Source organism: Sparus aurata, chromosome 2 (assembly GCF_900880675.1).
Source record: "Sparus aurata chromosome 2, fSpaAur1.1, whole genome shotgun sequence".
NCBI classification, from domain to species: Eukaryota; Metazoa; Chordata; class Actinopteri; order Spariformes; family Sparidae; genus Sparus; species Sparus aurata.
In genome coordinates this window covers 11,966,740-11,987,713 of record NC_044188.1, presented here as the reverse complement: position 1 = coordinate 11,987,713, position 20,974 = coordinate 11,966,740, and the positions used below count along the sequence as shown (strand labels likewise).

The 20,974-nt window shown below is 39.5% G+C and overlaps 1 protein-coding gene across 1 annotated transcript; it reads left to right on the top strand.

The window, feature by feature from the left end:
- The first annotated feature begins 1,517 nt into the window (after positions 1-1,517).
- Positions 1,518-17,658, top strand: LOC115571802 (extracellular calcium-sensing receptor-like). The gene is made up of 15 exons (XM_030401416.1): positions 1,518-1,717; positions 1,980-2,274; positions 2,435-2,521; positions 2,831-3,100; positions 3,363-3,569; positions 3,675-3,950; positions 4,260-4,487; positions 4,583-4,706; positions 4,778-4,971; positions 13,667-13,753; positions 15,288-15,494; positions 15,581-15,829; positions 16,231-16,458; positions 16,541-16,664; positions 16,748-17,658. The coding sequence occupies exons 1-15, from the start codon at positions 1,518-1,520 to the stop codon at positions 17,656-17,658; spliced, it is 3,687 nt and encodes a 1,228-aa protein (XP_030257276.1).
- The last annotated feature ends 3,316 nt before the right edge of the window (positions 17,659-20,974 follow it).

The following is a 20,974-nucleotide window of genomic DNA, read 5'->3' as shown; positions in this document are numbered from 1 at the left end:
GGGTCAGACTGGTATGGTTGAATGACAGCATGTCGGCAAGCCATAGCGATACATCCAACGTAAACATTAGTGCATGCTACCACTAGCGTAAGCGCCATCGTCTCCCTGAGAGGGGCGTGTAGCAGGCAAGGCAGGTGTTGACAGACGGAGCTCATTAGCATTTAAAGGTGCAGGAACAGAAACAGCCTGCTCTCAGTAGAGCTCAGTAGAGCTCACTTGAGCGATAGCTGAAATTCAGGACCACGGATGGGTTTGGGGCAATACATTTCAAATACAGTGTTGTTGGACCTCTGACAGCTGTGTGAAATTGATGAAAAACAGTATAATATGGGACCTTTTAAGAACCACCACTCGAAGCAACGAAGAAGAAAACCTTATGAGAATATCATCATTGATGAAGACACTGCAGTATTTGGCTGCTTTCCAATGAAACAGAGACTTTTGTTCCAAGCCACAACCGGCTCTGCCCCCAGCGCTCTCATCAGAGTACCGGACTTCCCTCTGGCTTTTGGACTGACACGGCGAGCCCTCAGTCGAACCCAGAACACGCAAGGAAACCCAAACTTAAGGACTTCCTGACTCCCAGGCAAAGTAGGCTGAACCATCTCCATACAGCTGGATTCACACACGTGAGAACGAGTTGGTGTCTTAAAGCTTTGTTCGCCATCTTTTGAGCTTAAGAGAAATTTGGATAGGGTCTCGTTAGTATTAAAAATTACTAATATTGTTACTTAATATTACGTAATAATATTACATTATGTAATATTTGAAAGCTAAAAACCCAACCCATGATTTCACCATCCGCCCATGATCACATAATCTTATTACTTTACTCATTACAATCTCTACATTTTCTGTTATCTGTTGTTGTTCGTCTACATTGCCATTTCATTTATTTACCCTGAATTATTTAGTTAATAAAAATATATAAGGGTCGAATATGACTGAGTAAAGACAGTTCTGCTGTAATGTGTTGCAAATTAACCTCAAAGAAAGGCTCATAAGGGCCTAACAGGAAGGAAATAAATATGTTTTTATTTTATTTTACGGTACTGTCCTATTGTAATGTGTGACAATTTATAATTTGAGAAAGTTTATTAATGGTCTACCAGGTAAGAAATAAAGATTTTTGTATTTTTGTCCCTATGTGTTGCAATAACCTCTCAGAAGGTCTAGTTAGGTGCTTATGGTGAAAAATAAACTTCTTGGCAGCTTCCATAGCCTAATCTTCCTGTTTCATAATCTAGCCCTCAATTAAACTGAAAAAATGGATCAGAAGACATACTGTTTCACAAAATGTCTTTGTGTGGTCTAAATCAATCTCAAATTAAATTAAATTTAAGCCCAGTCAGACTCTTGCTTGTACCCAATTGGGTGGTGCTTAAAATTAAACAATGCTGCAAGTCAATAAAAGAGGTTGACAGCACTAAAGCTGACTGGGCTCAGAAAAAGGCAGTACCAGGAGGAAAGTCATGTTGGGATTTTTAGTTGTTAAAATGTTCCCACTCATGTATTACATGTTATTGTATTCCTACTTCTCTTCTGCTGTGTCTTTCCCTCTTTCTCCCTCATCTTGCCGGTTACGGGGACATTTTCATCTAAATGGGATGCACAAAGCTGGAGATGTGGTTCTAGGTGGGCTGTTTGAGATCAACTTCTTTTCTCTCTTTCCTGACCTGTCTTTTACTTCAGAGCCACAACAGCCTACCTGCTACGGGTGAGTTTGTCAGGAAAAATGGAAAAAATAGAAGCTGTCGAAAATCAGTCACATTTGTAGAATGTGTTTCTACGAAATTAAATATTGCTCTGGAAGAATGAGATTCAGCATCATGTTATTTTAAACAAATTACTTATTTTATTTATTAAGTTTTAATTAAGCATTTTAACTGTTCATACTCAACTGGATTAATTGTCAAAAGCAGTAGTTTTCAGACACTGTATTACGTATTTATCAATTGCAAAGAGTTGTTTTGTGTTAGTTTTTACATTCCAGGGTTCAGGACTGCCATGACTATGACCTTTGCAATTGATGAGATCAACAGAAACTCCAACCTGCTACCTAATGTGACTCTGGGATACAGTCTTTATGATAACTGTTACAAACTACAGATAGGATTTCATGCAGCAATGTCACTCATCAGTGGTCAAGAAGAGCAGTTTATATTAGACGAGACCTGTGTAGGAACCTCTCCAGTCATGGGGATTGTGGGTGATTCTTCTTCTACAAGTTCTATTGCCATCTCCTCCATCATAGGTTCATACAGTGTACCAATGGTAAGTTTTCCACTTTCCCATCTAATATTTTTTGTTGATAATTTTGACTTATGTCAAGTTTAATGTCAAATGTAAAAGCTTAGTCTTTAACTTTAAAAAGTCAACAGAGTTGGTAAAGGCCTTGAATGTTTTCAGGATGTACAGTATGTGTCTTTCTCAGGTGAGTTATTTTGCCACATGTTCCTGTCTGAGTGACCGGCAGAAGATTCCATCCTTCTTTAGGACGATCCCAAGTGATGCTTTCCAGGTGACCATCTGTCGCCACAATGAAAATGAATAACAGCATGTGCAGTTAAACATTCACAAGAAAGAACATATCTTCAATGCAACAGCAATTATATCCTTTAAAATTCAATTATTAAATGTGATCCAATGTGAAGAAATTTTAGAGTTGCAAATAATCATTCCTCAGAAAGAACGTCCTTTCAATGCAAACATTGTACATAAATAATCTTTGAAAGGCAATATTCAAACGTGATTTCTTGTGAAACCTGTTTTGCATGTGGTCTATTTTTTTCTGTCTATGCACTAACCACTTCACTCTTTACTCTCTTAGGTGCACGCTATGATTCAGATTTTGAACCACTTTGGCTGGACTTGGGCAGGTCTGCTGGTCAGTGACGATGACTATGGACTCCACGCTGCTCAATCCTTCCAATCTGACTTTGTTCGGTATGGTGGCGGTTGTCTGGCCTACGTTGAGATCTTACCCTGGGCAAAAGACCGAGCTGAACTAAGGAGGATTGTGGATATGATTAGGAAATCCACAGCTCGTGTGGTCATTGGTTTTGCACATGAGAGTAACATGATAAACCTTATTGAAGAGGTTGGGCTTGTAATATAAATTAATTATAACTGAATTAAGTTATGAACATTAATGTTTTAGTCATCAAACTGAAAGATTTAAGTTGCAATACTGCATAGGGCTATAGAAAAAAAGTTAATTTCATTAAATTTACTAGTCCAAGGTGCATTTAGCTGGGATTGTATACTTACACCAATTCCACTGAACTCCAGTTATAAGGATATGCAACACTTTGCTCAATGTGTGTAAACCTGTAAACATCGATATTTTATATGATTCACAGGTGCTGAGGCAGAATGTGACAGGCCTTCAGTGGATTGCAAGTGAATCCTGGATAGCAGCTACTGCATTTCAGACCCCTCATCTCATGCCGTACCTGGCTGGCACACTAGGCATTGCCATCCGTCGAGGAGAAATACCAGGGCTCAGGGAATTCCTGCTACAAATACGTCCTGACCTTCACCACAACAACAGCTATGGAAATAACATAGTGAGAGTTTAACCCTCCCAATCAAGAATAAAACATTGTTTTTTTGTTAGTTTTTTCTGCTAACCTATTTAACTGTTAACTTAACACATTTTAAATGCATTTCAGGTGAAACTGTTTTGGGAATTTACATTTCAATGTAGATTCACACCACCTCCAGCAGGTTGGGTAGAGGCCGGAGGAACATTATGTACTGGACAGGAAAATCTAGAGGGTGTTGAGACTGAGTTGTTGAATGTTTCCGATCTCAGGCCAGAGTATAATGTGTACAAGGCTGTGTATGCTCTGGCCTACGCCCTTGATGACATGCTACAGTGTGAGCCAGGGGTAGGGCCTTTCAGTGGGCACAGCTGTGGAAATTTGAAAGAACTGGAACCATGGCAGGTGTGATATCACTTTACACTCCACCTATTTGTATGATTTAATCATATAGGTTAGTATTTCCTGAGGTGTATGGGGTGAAGAATTAAATCCAGGGATATGAAATCACTAATCATGAATGCCTCACATAGTTGAAAAAAATTTCCCCACCAGTATTATCAGGTGAGGGATAACACTATCTTGTCACAAGGTATAGAACAATCTTTGTGAAGTAACATAAGTCTTATTATTGAACACCAGGTACCACTGTGTTCAAATGTTAACACAAAATAATTGTGTAAGTCTTCCTCTCTCTTATATTCTGACATACAGGTTCTGTATTATTTGCAGAAGGTGAACTTCATCACCTCATTTGGTGATCAAGTATCATTTGATGAGAATGGTGATGCCTTACCGATATATGATATCATGAACTTGCTGCAGCTCCCTGATGGAACAATAAAACTGCAAAATGTGGGTGAGGTTAAGAGGTCGGCCTTCAAAGGTGAAGAACTCACAATTGATGATGATAAAATCTTCTGGAACTTGAAATCACAAAAGGTTGCTTTGTCAGAGACTTCATAGATAATGGAAATCATCAGGAAAGCACAGTTCAGTAGTGTATAATTACAGATATTTATTTTCTCTCCTTATAGCCACCGCAGTCAGTGTGCAGTGAAAGCTGTCCTCCAGGTACCCGGATGGCCACAAAGAAAGGGGAACCTGTGTGCTGTTTTGATTGCATCCCTTGTTCTGAGGGGAAGATCAGTAATGAGACTGGTTGGTATTTAGTTTTAAACATTGTAGTGTGGAAATATAGATATATCTCAAGTCTTTTCCTTTTTTCATAGACTCCATGGAGTGCACCAGTTGTCCAGAGGACTTCTGGTCCAGTCCCCAGCGTGACCACTGTGTTCTTAAGAAAACAGAGTTTCTCTCCTACCATGATCCTCCGGGTATCTGCTTGACAGTAACCTCATTACTTGGCACATGTATGTGTGCTATTGTCCTGGGCATCTTTATCTATCATCACAGCACACCTATGGTACGTGCCAACAATTCAGAACTGAGTTTCATGCTCTTGGTGTCACTTAAGTTATGTTTCCTGTGTTCACTGCTATTTATCGGTCGCCCCAGACTGTGGACATGTCAGCTGAGACATGCTGCGTTTGGGATCAGCTTTGTGCTTTGTGTCTCATGTATTTTGGTTAAAACCATGGTGGTTCTGGCTGTATTCAACGCCTCCAAGCCAGGAGGGGGAGCCAGCCTGAAGTGGTTTGGTGTTTTGCAGCAGAGAGGGACAGTTATTGTTCTCACTTCTATTCAGGCAGCCATCTGCACTGCGTGGATTGTATCTGCCTCCCCAACTCCTTACAAAAATACTCAATACAACAATGATCAGATTGTTTATGAGTGTGCAGTTGGGTCCACAGTTGGTTTTGCAGTGTTACTGGGCTACATTGGCTTTCTGTCTATCCTCAGTTTTCTTATTGCATTCATAGCAAGGAATCTTCCAGATACTTTCAATGAGGCCAAACTCATCACTTTCAGCATGCTGATCTTCTGTGCTGTGTGGGTGGCCTTTGTCCCTGCTTATATCAGCTCACCAGGCAAATATGCAGATGCAGTGGAGGTATTTGCCATCCTGGCCTCCAGTTTTGGTCTCTTGGTGGCACTGTTTGGACCCAAATGTTACATAATCCTGCTGAGACCAGAGAGGAACACAAAGAAAGCAATCATGGGTCGGGGCACCACAAAGTCATAAAAACTTTATTTAAATACTTGAAACATAATTAATACTATATACAAGACATCCAAGCAAAAAAGTACCGTAATTTCCGGACTATAAACTGTGACTTTTTTTACACATGCTTTGAACCCTGCGGCCTAAACAATGATGTGGCTAATCAATAGGGGGTGCTCTCGCAGGAAGCGCAAGAGCGAGACAGACAGGTGGAAGAGATAATGCGCCTAGGAAGGCGCTAGTTTGATTGAATTTTGTGTTTTGATTGTGTTGCATCAATGAATCGATGGTGAGACATTTTACTGCCGTGTTACTGCTGTGTTACTGCCGTGTTACAGGCACTGTTCGGAAAAAAGCATTTGTTTAATTAAAAATTTAAAAAATCTTTCTGTGTACCATCTTTCTGTGTAAATATGTCATGTCACAACGTAGACACCTGTGGCTTATAGACAAGTGCGGCCTATATATGTACAATTTTTCATCTGTTTTTAAAATTTGTTGGTGTGGCTTATATTCAGGTGCGCTCAATAGTCCGAACATTACGGTAAGTTATGTAATGACTTGGAATGGCACTGTTACAAGGTTAACATTCTCTGCTTTACCCCATAGAACTAGCGTTACAATGCATAACCTTTGCTTCATTTAGCATTAGTCCTAGTCTCTGGAATTCTAACAAAATAAAAATGAGTTATTTTATCTCTTAATCATTATTAATTCCCTGAAAAGTCCAAAAATAGACACTAATCAATGCCACATCACTTTGTATCAACTTGAAGCAATTGAAACAGTGCTTGAATATAATTCCTATGAGTGAGCTGGTGTCATTTTTATTCTCAAATGACTCAATGACAATAATGCATATGGGTGAAATGTGTAAATGAGATGAAATTAGTTCAAGCTGAAGACAGGAAAAGATGCAGTGCTCTGGATTAAGTTGAGTTTTATTTAATAAAATACTGTCATCAAATCATCTGCTGGAATGTTTTGGGGTTTTTTTGGGTTCAATTTCAAAACACTACCAGATTTGCTATATGAGAAAAGAGAAACGTTTAATGAATTAAAAGTAAATTAACTAAATTCTCAATGAACAATACAGTCTCAGTCATTCAGAATTTGAGGCTCTTTGGCTGGCATTCAGTTTCTGGCCTTTTTCCAGCTACCTTTCACAGTAAACATGCCCATTCAAGCTCCATTCAATAATTTTGAATGTCCCCATGAGACAAATCCTCCTTCTCACAAACACATTGGCACCTAAACCACGGTGTGATAGGTGATGACAGGGCAGTTGCTAGGAATTCTGGGCCCCCTGAAAGAATATCGGTGTGGGCCCCTCTACCCCATTCATTGCCACCTTCAATTTTCTTGTTTTTCAGTATTCTTGACAGTGCCTGGTGTAATACACCCAATTTGTTTCCTTTTTTACGATTAACGACTTAACAAGTCAGAGTATTATTATGTAAATTATGTATAATTAGTTGTCTTATTCTCATTTCACTGATTTGCAACACGTTATTACACCTCTGATTGCAAATACATTTTCAATTAACCACTCAACAAATAGGTAGTGGGTCACTAATAAACCAAAACAGCCAACCAGTGTCTACATCACTCACTCACCATCAAAGGCATCATTGGACTGCTGGGCTGAGTGACTGCTGTGGGGTCAAACTCAGATGAAGCAGCCACTGCTGATTCTAGTGAAGCAGAGCATAAAGGTTTATTGTTCTATTATATATATATTGTAAACATTATATGTTATGTTTCATGGAGAAACTGATGTAGAACTAACCTATTCTTGGACAAAATCTAAATGGGCTTCTTAGTACCATAGCTCTAGGTGGACAGCTTCACTTTTCCAGGCAAAAAATATTTTTAGACCATTCAAAAGTCGGTGTAAACTGTCCACAACTCTAAATAGTCTTTTTTACTTTGTTGTTGTCAACTATTATGGTGTCTTTCATTTTATACTGCTATGAAAACAAACAAATCTTTGAACATTTAACTTTTTTGTATTTAGGCTATTCAAATGTCACACTAATAACACATTTTACAAGACCACATTGAACACATCATGATAACTGACCTTCGTCAGATGCTCATAATTACTGAGTAGAACTTGAATATGTCATAATACAATTCAATGCAGCCTCTGAATGGGCGCATACTGGAGCACTGTCCAACAGTGATATGTGTGAAACACACAGTCACTGTAGTAAATTAGTAACGTTCAGTTATAGCTACTCTAGGTCTCTAGGTCTGCTCTACAATGAGCTGGCGACTTGTCCAGAGTGTAGCGTGGCCAGATGACGTAACGTAGGCTCCAGCCTGCGCCCCGTCAAAGGTAATGTTACAGACATTAAATTAATGAACAAGTAGGCTAATTGTTTCAGCCGCCCTCGGTAGTTTTACTCTCACCATTCTTAGAAAATAAGTTGTTGATGTCCTGGGCCCCTGCTCTGCTGCTCCTACTCCTGGTCTCCTTCTCAACTCCCTGGTGTCCGGACTTGTGCTTTTTGTGGGGCATCCTAACCCTGCTGGAGTTCGCTCGCGCTCACTTAATTCCGATGAGGAAGAACCTTGAAGAACGAACTGCGGTGTAGACCAAACCATTATTTAAGAAGGGGCCAAGGGGGGTATTGAAATTATTAAAATTAGAATATTGTATGACTTGTGGCTTTCTTTTAATTCGGATTCATTCGTATGAATATATATTAGTTCAGTGTATCGTCAGCCTCATAGCATAATTGCCTAAGTCATATTTCAATGTTTTTGGGAAACAAGAAAAAACAAAATTTTTTGAAAACTCATAGATATTTTTTATTGATATTGTAACAGTACATTCAACCAGATGTGTGAACAAGTATGCAACAAGAAAAAGACCCATCATCAATTGCCTAACAAATAAAAGTGACTTAGGCAGAATATGCCATGACTTAGGCATTTTTTCTCTTACTTATAAATGCAAACATCACATAACATAAGTTGTTTTACTCTCCTAAATATAACCAAGATGTGTAACTTGTCTACCTTAACCAAGTTGTTTCTTAATGTCTAACTTTAACCACTGTTTTCCTTTCCCACCCTTAATCGAAGTTCCACTCAGGTGCTGTGCAAACTCTTTTTCTCACTGTCTACTGATGAGGGAGGTTGTCATAGTACTGGTGGGCCACTCTTGGTAGCACTGGTTTCATTGCCTGCAAGTCATTGAATTTCCTGAGAGTGATTGGCAGTTGGGCAGGAAAGACTGGGACCCAGTGGAATGGTTCTCCGGGGATGCTGATTCGCTGAGGCAGGTCCTCCCAGTCAGACTCAAAATCCAACTTGTACCGGATTCGACCATCAGCCAAGTACTGGAGAGCCCGGAGGTCATGGACTGTGGGGTCACCAACTTTTTTACCTGGTCGAATGTTGGTGACATAGGCCCCAGATAACTTCATGAAGTCATTGTGGTATAGCTGAGTCACCTTGTATGGGGATGGATGTATTTGTGCAGTCTCAAAGATGACAATGTAATCACGTGGAGTGTGAATATCTTTGATGATGCGCCGTTCAATGAGGCTATGCATGGAGTCACACTCCATTTGTGTGTGCCCTGCGACCAGAAACTTTTGTTCAATGGTGACACCATGCTTCATGGCCAGATGAAGGTAGGTGTTGCTGATGGTACCACACCGATTTTGATATCCACAGCCATCACTCCAGACAATGACTTTCTCGATGTTTCTGTTGGCCTCTAGGATTGATTCAAAATGCTTGGACTGCAGATGGGCAAAAACCTCACTGCTGAGGGAGCCTTCATGCTCCTCCCAAGCATAACAATACCCATCTTTGTTACTCAGGTTGAAGCAAGTAAAGTTGTGCATCTGTAATTTAGTTTTGTAATACATTGTGCTTGCTTTTGTCTGGGGGCACAGAAGAACGCATTGAAGGTCCATTGTCCACACTGAAAGTTTGTCACTGGATTCCTTTTTATCCTTTGCTTTTTCAGCTTGAGCCTGAGCCTTTAATTTCAAGTGAGTAGTAAGGGTATCCTGATCTGTATTTCCTACCTTGGCACTGACACATACATCACACTGGTCTTTTTTTGGTATGAACACAGAGTATTTCTGCTCACTGAACACTTTTCGAAAATATGTCTCACTCACAGCACGCGTTCCATTTTCAACAGCAGCTTTCTGATATTCCTTGTGAAGATCACTTAGAACTGTTCCCGGCTCCAGGAACTTCTTATCCTGACAGGAGGGAACCTGACGGCAGTAATGGGATGGGACAGTAGGCAGTCCAGAGAGCCATTCTTTCAGGAAGGTCTGGTCAACATCTGATATGGGCACATGTGGACCAGTCTTGTTGATCTTGGGTTTACATGGATCAGTTTTGGTGTTCATGTCCACAGTTAACCATGATCCGATGGTTCTGGGGGCGATGCCAAGTGTTGAACAGAAAAGATTCTTACACACAGGTAGTTTACATCTATCTTCCAGTTGCAGGTGGTATGATAGGGATGTTGTTCTCCTTGATGCAACACCACCTTTCTTCTGTTTTATAGGCACATTTTCGACCAAAGTCTGGATATACAGCTTGCGTGTTTCCCAGGAGGGCATGGACCAGAAATTGTTGAAGATATCTGTTCTCTGCTCTTCAGTCAGTAGTTCACAACTTCGTTTCTTGGACCTTAAGCAGTGCTGTGATGTGCAGGGTGGGCCCATGGTCTTTGGTGCTCTCTCCTGTCCCTTTGTATTCTTGTAACTCTCCCCCTTAAGACGCTTCTCTTTTATCACCTCTCGCTTCCACATACGTGGTGTTGGGCTCCTATGACGTTGAACAGCAGAAGTTTCAAGTGCAGCTCCTGTTTCTCCTTCACTGTGTTGAGCTGTGTCTATATCACTACCATTATCTGGGCAGTCATCTTCCTCAGGTCTATAGTCCTTATCCAAGACGGTGTCATCAGGTTCACTTTCTGACGATGAATCAGGATCTGATTCAGCTCTGGAGGCTTTACTGGCTGTTTCCTCTTCAATCCGTTGCCCCATGTCTACGTCATCTCCTTCTTTCTCAGGTCTACTCTCATCTAAATCCTCTAACTCCTCTAAATGAATGGGTTCATTTCCTGACAGTAAAGCAGAAAATGAAGTGCAGTTGAGTATTTTAACACAGTAAACCATATCAAATTCATAGGTTCACTGCAAAAAATCTAAATCTTACCAAATACTTCTTATGCCTAGTCAAAATGTCTCATTTCTAAAACAAATCTATTTGCACTTAAAATAAAAAGCGCAAATGCTTGAAAAATGACTTCACTTGAAAATTTGCTTAAAAATGTCTAAAATTGCCAAAAATGTCCTTTTATGATGATGTTTCTTAAGTGTAAAGATTTGTTCTGACCAGAAATTAGGTAATATTTTGCTAGTGTTAGCTAGCTACTTCATCAAACCTTGTAGCAATGTACACCAACTGTGATTTAAAGTTTAAATAGACAGTTCATAATTACATTTAGTGTCTAGAATATTTAAGAAATATGAACTCTTACCAGATGAAACTGAATCAAAGTAAAGAGCTAATGCTTCACTTGTGGACAGCCGAGCCCTCTTTCTCATGCTTTCTGCCATCTTTGTTGTATCATCAAAACTGCCTAAGTCAAAGAGATGACTAAGGCAGATAGTGTTTTTGGATTCTAATAAGTGTTGTGATTGGCCAAGGACATAGGCAGAAAGGCAGGATGATGCAGCAGTGGTAGGAGAGTAAAGTTAGGCAGATATCACAATTTGGCCAAAAAATGACTTAGGCAATTATGCTATGAGGCTAACGGTATGCATAACCATTTTGTCATAGAGGCTACTGGTGGCTGTGTGTGGGCCCTATAGCGGGCTGTGGGCCCTTAGAATTGTCATCACCTTTCCCCCCTATACGACGGCGCTGGGTGTTGATGATCTTTTTGCCAGTATGTTTCCAAAACTTACGGTGGTTGCTTAAACTTTAATAATGTTGGCCACCAGTCCAGCTGTTAGTGGTTACTATTCAAATGTTTTAATAACAGGAACACAGATTTTATCTAGACAGTAAAATTGTTTTGGCCTACACCAGATACGTTCAGCTGGCCCACATGCCGTATGGAATGACGGCACTTTGGCAGTCCATTCCTGGCCATGCTATGGCCTGCCAAAAGCAGGGGCCGGACCTAGCTCAGACTTGGGCCAGTTGTGGTTTATTTGGTCTGCTCTTTGTGGATCGTCCAATTGCCGTCATTCCACACTGTATATCGGCTGGGTAAGGTTGTCTGGTAAATTTGCTATCTAAGTACCCTCATAATTGAACCTTACTGACTTTAAAGTTCAAGAAAAGAAACACATCTGAAAGTATCTTATATTCATTGTGCAACAACTTATTGTAGCTCATTTGAAGGTCGGCTGTATGATGTCACTGCTGAGTGATATTAGAACCAAATACTCATATGTTTCATGGAAATACTCTTGATGTCTTAGGCATCATTTTAGACACACTCCCTCAAAATTTAGCCTAAAAAAGGCGGAAATGTCTGTAGATGCGGATGAGCTCGAGTACTGCAGTCCATTATATCTTTAATCAGTGTCTGTTTTATTTTCTTGATAAGATACTATGATATTAATGATATTAAGAATTATATATTTCAGATCACATATGGCAATTGTATTTAATTTGTGATTGCATACTCTTTCTCTTCTCAAATTCTCAACATTTAACAAATTCGATAGACAGAGGTCTGACAGGTTAACCTTTCTTGCCCACACTTTTCTACAGATGTGATCAACCACGTACATTTATAGGCCTCCATCAAAAAGGAAAGCAATGGAAAGTCAATGGGTAGACACAGTGTTCCACAACTTGTTTTAGTATGTTCAAAATCAGTCTGAAATTACAATAATTCCAGGCCCTTCCCCTACTCTTGCTTATAGCCCATTGGTTGGTGTTTAAGATTAAACAATGCTGCAATTCTATAAAAGAGGTTGACAGTAATAAAGCAGACTGGGCTCAGGAAAGAGATGCACAGGAGGAAAGTCATGTGGGGATCTTTATATATTAAATCGCACTCGTACATGTATTTCATGTTGTTGTATTCCTATTTCTCTTCTGCTGTGTCCTCCCCTCTTTTTTCCTCCATCTGCCGGTTACAGGGACAGTTTCATCTCAACGGGATGCACAAGGCTGGAGATGTGGTTTTAGGAGGGATATTTCAGGTCCACTTCTTCTCTGTGTTTCCTGACCTTCCTTTTACCTCAGAGCCATCACAGCCTACTACGGGTGAGTCTCTCAGGGAAGAAGCAAAACTTAAAACTGTAGAAAATCAATTCCATGAGTCATATTTATGAAAATCAAATATTACTCTGAAATGATTTGATTTTGCATGCATGCTGTTTTAAATATGTTACTTTTTCCTACAATTGTATCTATTTAATTATTGTCTACAATTTTATCTATTTAATTATTGTATATAATTGTTCATAGTCAACTGCCATGATTGCAAAATGTGTAATTGTGCAATGTCTTCATTTTATCAGTTATTGTATGTCTTATTTTTCCGAAGTTAATAGTGGTATTTGTGTTAGTTTTGATGTTGTAGGATTTAGGAGGGTCCAGACCATGGCCTTTGCCATTGATGAGATCAACAGAAACTCCAATCTGCTACCTAATGTGACTCTAGGATACAGTCTTTACGATAACTGTGTCAAACTAGGGATTGCATTTCGTGCAGGACTATCCTCAGTCAGTGGTCAAGAGGAGCAGATTATATTAAATCAGACCTGTGCAGGAACCGCTCCAGTCATAGGGATTGTGGGTGACCCTTTTTCTACACATTCTATTGCAATCTCATCTGTTTTAGGTTTGTACAGAGTACCTATGGTAAGTTTGCCAATTTGCCTTCTAGTAGTTCTGTTGGATCATTTTGATTACCAATCAAATATTGAAAGAGCAGGAGGAGGATTTGAATGTTTTCAGGATGTACAATCTGTGTCTTTCACAGGTGAGTCATTCTGCCACATGTTCCTGTCTGAGTGACCGGCAGAAGTTTCCATCCTTCTTTAGGACGATCCCAAGTGATGCTTTCCAAGTGACTATCCATCAGCTAAATGAACATGCATAAAAGAATGTGTAGTTAAAACATTCACAAGAATTTACATGTCTACATATATTTCTTGAAGTGCAATCATTAAATATGATCCAAAGTGAAACGTTTTTAACATGTTTTTCATAGAAAAACTATTTCAACCTGCAAAATAATCTCTTTATTCTCTCAGGTGCAGGCTATGATTCAGATCATGAAGCATTTTCACTGGAGTTGGGCAGGTCTGCTGGTCAGTGATGATGACTATGGACTCCACGCTGCCCAATCCTTCCAGTCTGACCTGGCACACTCTGGTGGAGGTTGTCTTGCCTACTTACAGGTGTTGCCATGGGGCAATGACCCAAATGAACTAAGGAGGATCGTGGATGTGATGAAGAAATCCACAGCTCATGTGGTCATTGTGTTTGCAAATGACAGTTATATGATTAAACTCATGGAAGAGGTTGGGCTTGAACTCCATCTTAGTTATATTTCTTAATTTTAAAAAGGAAAGATTTGAGTTGAAATAACATATTGATCTGTGACAAATATATGTATTTGAATAGGTTACACCGCTTTTTGTTCAATTATCCTCTGTTAGAGTATGATGAGTTAGTCAGACAAATGACATAAAACTGTGATTATAATGATATCCATCAATTTGCACATAAAATACTGTGCAAACCGTGAGTAGTAAGTAGGGATGTCCCGATCCGAGTCCTTTAATATTTAGTATCTGCCGATACTGAGTCCCAATCTGATACTAAGCCTTGACTAACATTTTCCTGGATAATACAGCTGCATGAAGAAAAAAAGTACCTGCATCCAAGCTGTTCCTTAATATGTTTTCTGTTTTGTTGAAACAAAGTACAAACTTTCATATGGCTCTTTCTTATTCTTCATATGCTATTGCAAAATTGCTGTGACAGTAGACCCTCGTGTACAGCCAGCTGAAGTGTGTGTGAGATGCAGCCCACGCTTGGTAACTCCATATAATCACTGCTTTTTTCACATTGCTTACGTTGTCACGCAAAATGACGTGGATGCGTTGCTTGTCTATTTCACACGCGTTCAGCATCTCCTCGATTGACTGTTTACATGCTCTGCTGTATGAAACCCACAAAACGATGAAAACCCTGATCCTCTAGGGAGATGAATTGAATTTGTAGTATTAAATGCAACTCTTTGTTACCCTCTCGCGAAACGGTCGTATTGCAGATGTTACATGTCACTGCTGGACTGCTTTCGCTTTCTAGTTTAACTTATTTCCACACTGCAGACATTTTATCCACAAGTCTGCCAGAGTGATGTTACGTGCACGTTTAAAGGCTGGCCTGGGTTCACGTTCAAAAACTGCCAATCCCGATCAGTGAAAAAATGTCCATATTGGCCCCAATCCTGCAGATCGAATCGGGACATCCCTAATAGTAAGTAAGACAAGACATCCCTTTTGTGTACTGTGTCCAATTCAGAAGACTAGACAATACCTTAGTGACATGGCATTATGGAGTTATTATGGATGAATTATTTTGATACTCAGGTGGTGAGGCAGAATGTGACAGGCCTGCAGTGGATGGCCAGTGAAGCCTGGACAACTGCTACCGTCCTCCAGACCCCTGACCTCATGCCTTACCTTGCTGGCACGCTTGGCATTGCCATCCGTCGAGGAGAAATACCAGGATTCAGGAAATTCCTACTACAAATGTTTCCTGACCTACACCACAACAGCAACTATGGAAATAGTATGGTGAGAGTTTAACTGTGCACTGTGATCTGGTATTGCAAGAATAATTCATAATCATCATTTGTAAGATTGTTTTGAATATATTTCAGGTAAACCAGTTTTGGGAATACACATTTCAATGTAGATTCACACCACCTCCAGCAGGTTGGGTAGAGGCTGGGGGAACATTATGTACTGGACAGGAAAATCTAGAGGAAGTGGAGACTGAATTGTTGGATGTTTCCAATCTCAGGCTGGAGTATAATGTGTACAAGGCTGTGTATGCTCTGGCCTATGCCCTTGATGACATGCTGCAGTGTGAGCCAGGGAGAGGGCCTTTGAGATTGGAGCCATGGCAGGTGTGATATCACTTCCATCTGTTAAATGACTAAATCATACATTATATACATTTACATTTACATATATTCTTGCAAAGTGGTACTACTTATTATAATGTGCAAAATAAATAGTGAGAGGAAATTACCTACTACAGGGGGATGACAGTGAATCAGCTCAGAGATTGGTTCTTGTTATGACATGTTCATATGTGAAGCATACAGTTTGATCATTGAATACTTTGATACTTGAACTCAACCACCAAAGTGTCAGTATCTGGGTTGGAAGAAGCGCATACTAGATGCCAACTACTAGAATAGGTTAGGAAAACATAACATAAATACAGGAGGTTCAGGCACCCCAAAGATTTTCTTTTAATCTGTCCTCTTTGTTTTTTTTTTTTGGTTTTTTATCTCTATGGTAGCTAGTGTATTACTTGGAAAAAGTAAATTTCACGACAACATTTGGTGATCAAGTATCATTTGATGAGAATGGTGATGCCTTAGCAATCTATGATGTCATGAACTGGCTGTGGCTCCCTGATGGAAGAACTAAAGTTCAGAATGTGGGTGAGGTCAAGAGGTCAGCCCTCAAAGGTGAAGAACTCACAATTGATGAAGACAAAATCTTCTGGAACTTTGAATCCAAAAAGGTTATATCTGATTTTTCTGACACACCATGGATAAATCATTATAGCTGTGTAGAGTAATGGAGAATATTTTTTATCCCTATAGCCACCCCACTCACTGTGCAGTGAAAGCTGTCCTCCAGGTACCCGCATGGCCAGAAAGAAAGGGAAACCTGTGTGCTGTTTTGACTGCATTCCTTGTTCTGAGGGCAAGATCAGCAATAAAACGGGTTGGTTTTTATCTTTAAACACTGCAGTTTTGAGACATGATATTCCCATATAGAGTATCTCAGCTCTGTTCCTTTTCTCATAGATGCCATGGGGTGCACCACCTGTCCTGAGGACTTCTGGTCTAGCCCCCATCGTGACCACTGTGTTCCTAAGAAAACAGAGTTCCTCTCCTACCATGAGCCTCTGGGTATCTGCTTGACAGCTGGCTCCTTGCTGGGCACATGTATGTGTGCTGTGGTCCTGGGCATCTTTATTTATCATCGTAGCACACCCATAGTACGTGCCAACAATTCAGAGCTGAGTTTCCAGTTACTGTTGTCTCTTAAGTTATGTTTCCTGTGTTCACTGCTGTTTATCGGTCGTCCCAGACTGTGGACATGCCAGCTGAGACATGCAGCATTCGGGATCAGCTTTGTGCTTTGTGTCTCATGTATTTTGGTTAAAACCATGGTGGTTCTGGCTGTGTTCGAGGCCTCCAAGCCAGGAGGGGGAGCCAGTCTGAAGTGGTTTGGTGTTTTGCAGCAAAGAGGGACAGTTATTGTTCTCACTTCTGTTCAGGCAGCTATCTGCACTGCCTGGCTTGTATCTGCCTCACCAACTCCTCATAAAAACACTCAATATAACAATGACAAGATAGTTAATGAGTGTGCAGTTGGGTCCACAGTTGGTTTTGCTGTGTTAATGGGCTATATTGGCTTACTGGCAATCCTCAGCTTTCTGATTGCATTCATAGCACGGAATCTTCCAGACAGTTTCAATGAGGCCAAACTCATCACTTTCAGCATGCTGATCTTCTGTGCTGTGTGGGTGGCCTTTGTCCCTGCTTATATCAGCTCACCAGGCAAATATGCAGATGCAGTGGAGGTGTTTGCCATCCTGGCCTCTAGTTTTGGTCTCTTTGTGGCACTGTTTGGACCCAAATGTTACATAATCCTGCTGAGACCAGAGATGAACACAAGGAAGGCAATCATGGGTAGGGAAATCCAGGCCTAGTAACTGCACTTATCTTAATGAGACAGAATGGATCTTTTTTATGTATATGTGACGCACACGAAATGTATGTACACATTTAATGTAATTTTGTTTATGTCTTTATTTTGGGAGTGTTATTTCTATGACAGAAATATTGTAACATGAGCCACAACGGTAAATTATTGTTTCCTGGAAAAAGCACAGGGTTTCTTTATAAGACAGCATTTCAGTGCTGTCAGCAGGAGGCAGTGTGGCGCTTTGCTTCTCTCCCATGGACTCTCTTTGTGTGCGGACTCTCGTTACTTCCTCATTCTGCAGAGCGAAGCGCACTAAACAGAAGCGTCTGTCGCCTCTCTCATTCTTTCTCCTGTTTACAGGTTTGTGATGTCTTAAAACGTATTTAATGATATGCACATTTTGTCTAGCATTTTAAGTAACTGATGATCAATGTCGTAGGAGGAATTTAGCACATTTTTATGGTTTTATGAACAAGCAGAGAAAATTCTGTTTTAAACTTTTCGCTGGAAACAAAGTAAAATATAAGCAAGTTTTAGTTTGTGGCTCCAGCATGTTTCCTTTTGTTTTAAAATACTATTTGTGTTGATATAACAGCTTGTTCTAAATTAATATATTATTGCTGTTACAGTTGGATGTATATATTTTTGAAAGTCATAAGCACTTTGAAAAGTTTGCAAGCCTTCAGCTCAAGCATTTGTACAGAACTGATGGTCATTAGTATGTGTGTTTTCTTTATTTTGCACAAGGAGGGAGGTTAAATAAGGGAACATATGAAAACCTAGAAATTCTACATTTCATAGTCATTTTTCTGCTAGGTGGTTGTGAACTAAATGGAAACACTAGTTTAATGGACTGAATGAGAATTTATTAATGCAGTAGTACCTATCATTTTAATGGTAAATGGAAAATGTGTTTCCTTTGAAAGCAAAAAAGTTTGTACCTTACCTGGGTATTAGATTTATTTTCAATATTGTGGATTATGTCTTGATAAATTAATATTGCAATATTGAACACAAAAGACTGAGAAAGAAAAGATGATATATTTTGCATATTGGCAAATAAATTCTGCGAAGCGAAGCCATACTAAAATGAAGTATTTGTTGCCTGTCTCATTCTTACTTCTGTTTTACAGGAATCTCATCTGTCTATGGGTTCTCAGTGTGAGACCTGTAACATATACAATACAAAAAAAACCTTAAACTTGACTTATTTTGACATGTGTAAGTTTACTAACATCACATATATTCTGTTATGTCTGTTATGCTCTTGTCACATACAAAACATATAGAATTTCACCCACAAGAATATGAAATGAATATGAAATGTCTTACTTCTTGGATAACGTGAATCTATAGCTACCAATATCATGATGAATGGGTTTCCATTGGTATTAATCAAAGACTGTTGTGTATAAAGTTCTTAGAATGTCATATGCTATTCATTATAATAAAACTGTGCCCTAAGTCAAACCTCATCGGTCCACATCTGGTCACCACTTCACAAACCCCACGTAAACTGTTCTCCACAGTTGTGTTGTGTTTGTAGCTACTAATTTATAGCCCCATGCATCCACAATGTTCAGTCTTAAGATCAGCTGATGCTATATCCTCTTGCCACGTTTCATTTCATGCATTTTGCAGCTATATTTGACTGGAAATGCTTGTCAGAAATTGTACTGGACCATCCAAAAAAGGTGTGTCTCAAGTAGCAGATCTGTGATGTCTCTCAAATTTATGTTACAATCCTGTTGTATGGTGTTGCAAATTAGCCTGTAAGACGTTTTTTTATTTTGCTGTCCCGTTCAGTTGTAATGTGTTGGATTTACCTCTCAGAAGGTCTATTAAGGTGCTGATAGTGGAAAATAAAATTACTGGCAGCTTTCATAGCCTAATCTTACTGATTTACAATAATGCACTCAATCAAACAGACAGTGCAAAGAAAAAAATAAACCGGGAGACATATTGTTTCACCAAATGTGTTAGTGTGCTCATAATCAACCTTAAATGAAATCAGTTTAAAGCCCTATTCCAACTTTTGGTGGTGCTTAAGATGAAACAACACTGCAAGTCAGTAAAAGAGGTTAACAGCAATAAAACTGACTGGGCTCAGAAAAGAGATGAACCCGACGAAAGTCATGTTAGGATTTTTAGATATGAAATTGTTCTCACTCATGTATTTTATATTATTGTATTCCTACTTCTCTTCTTCTGTATCTTCCTCTCTTTATTCCTTGTCATGCCAGTTACAGGGGCAGTTTCATCTAAATGGGATGCACAAAGCTGGAGATGTGGGTCTAGCTGGGCTGTTTGAGGTCAACTTATTTTTTCTCTTTCCTGACCTGTCTTTTGCCTCAGAGCCATAACAGCCTACCTGGCTCTAAAATCGATTCTCAAATCAAAATATCGATACTTCTGATACTTCATACATTTGAGGTAATGTATATCATTAACAAGAACACAGTCGAAAGTAGTTAAACTATTGAGATCTTGTCTAAATGATACACAGTTGGTGGGAACTAATTTTTCTTCCACCTGGGTAAGTGCGTAATGCGTAAGCGCAGTGGCAAGCTGCTCAGTCACTCACTCAGTCTGTAGACACAATGGCAGACCGCAAACAAAGTCATGTGTGGAGCTATTTCAGCTCCACAAACAGCCAAGACGCGATTTGCGATGTGTGTAGAAAAACAGTAAGGAGTTGTGGCAACACAACAAACCTTGTAAAACATCTGCGATTAAACCACAACACTGAATATGAGGCATTTGTAACGAGGCGGACAGAAGAGGAGAGAGCTCAGCGTCAGATGCTAGGGCAAGACAGACGTCTCTGGCGGAGTCTTTCGGTGCTGCAGGCAGGCACTATCCAGGTACAGAGGAAGAACATGTGGAGCTTTAAGCAGCACTAAGCACTGTTGATGTTGGAGTTGTTCAAATTAATAAATATGGTTATGAAATAAGTAACAAAGTAAATACATTCTTCAACAAATAGCTGCATGACTTCAGCTTGGAGTAATAATATGTGTACCACTGAGATAATCTCACATAGGAAAAAAAGCCTAGATTTATTCAGGTAAGGTTTCCTAAAGAATTTATCATTTAAAGTGGATTACAAAGACTAGTGTGTATGTATGTGTCATTAAATTATACAGAGCAATTGCGATAAAACAGTCATGGTGAATTAAGAAAAATATATACTTGAAAACATGGATAAAAAAAAAAATATTTAATCAATAAAATATACATATCATTATTTACAACCAGTCTAATTTGCTTTAACTGTGAAATGAATATTTTAAAATGTAGGTATTTTAGGTAGGTACAAA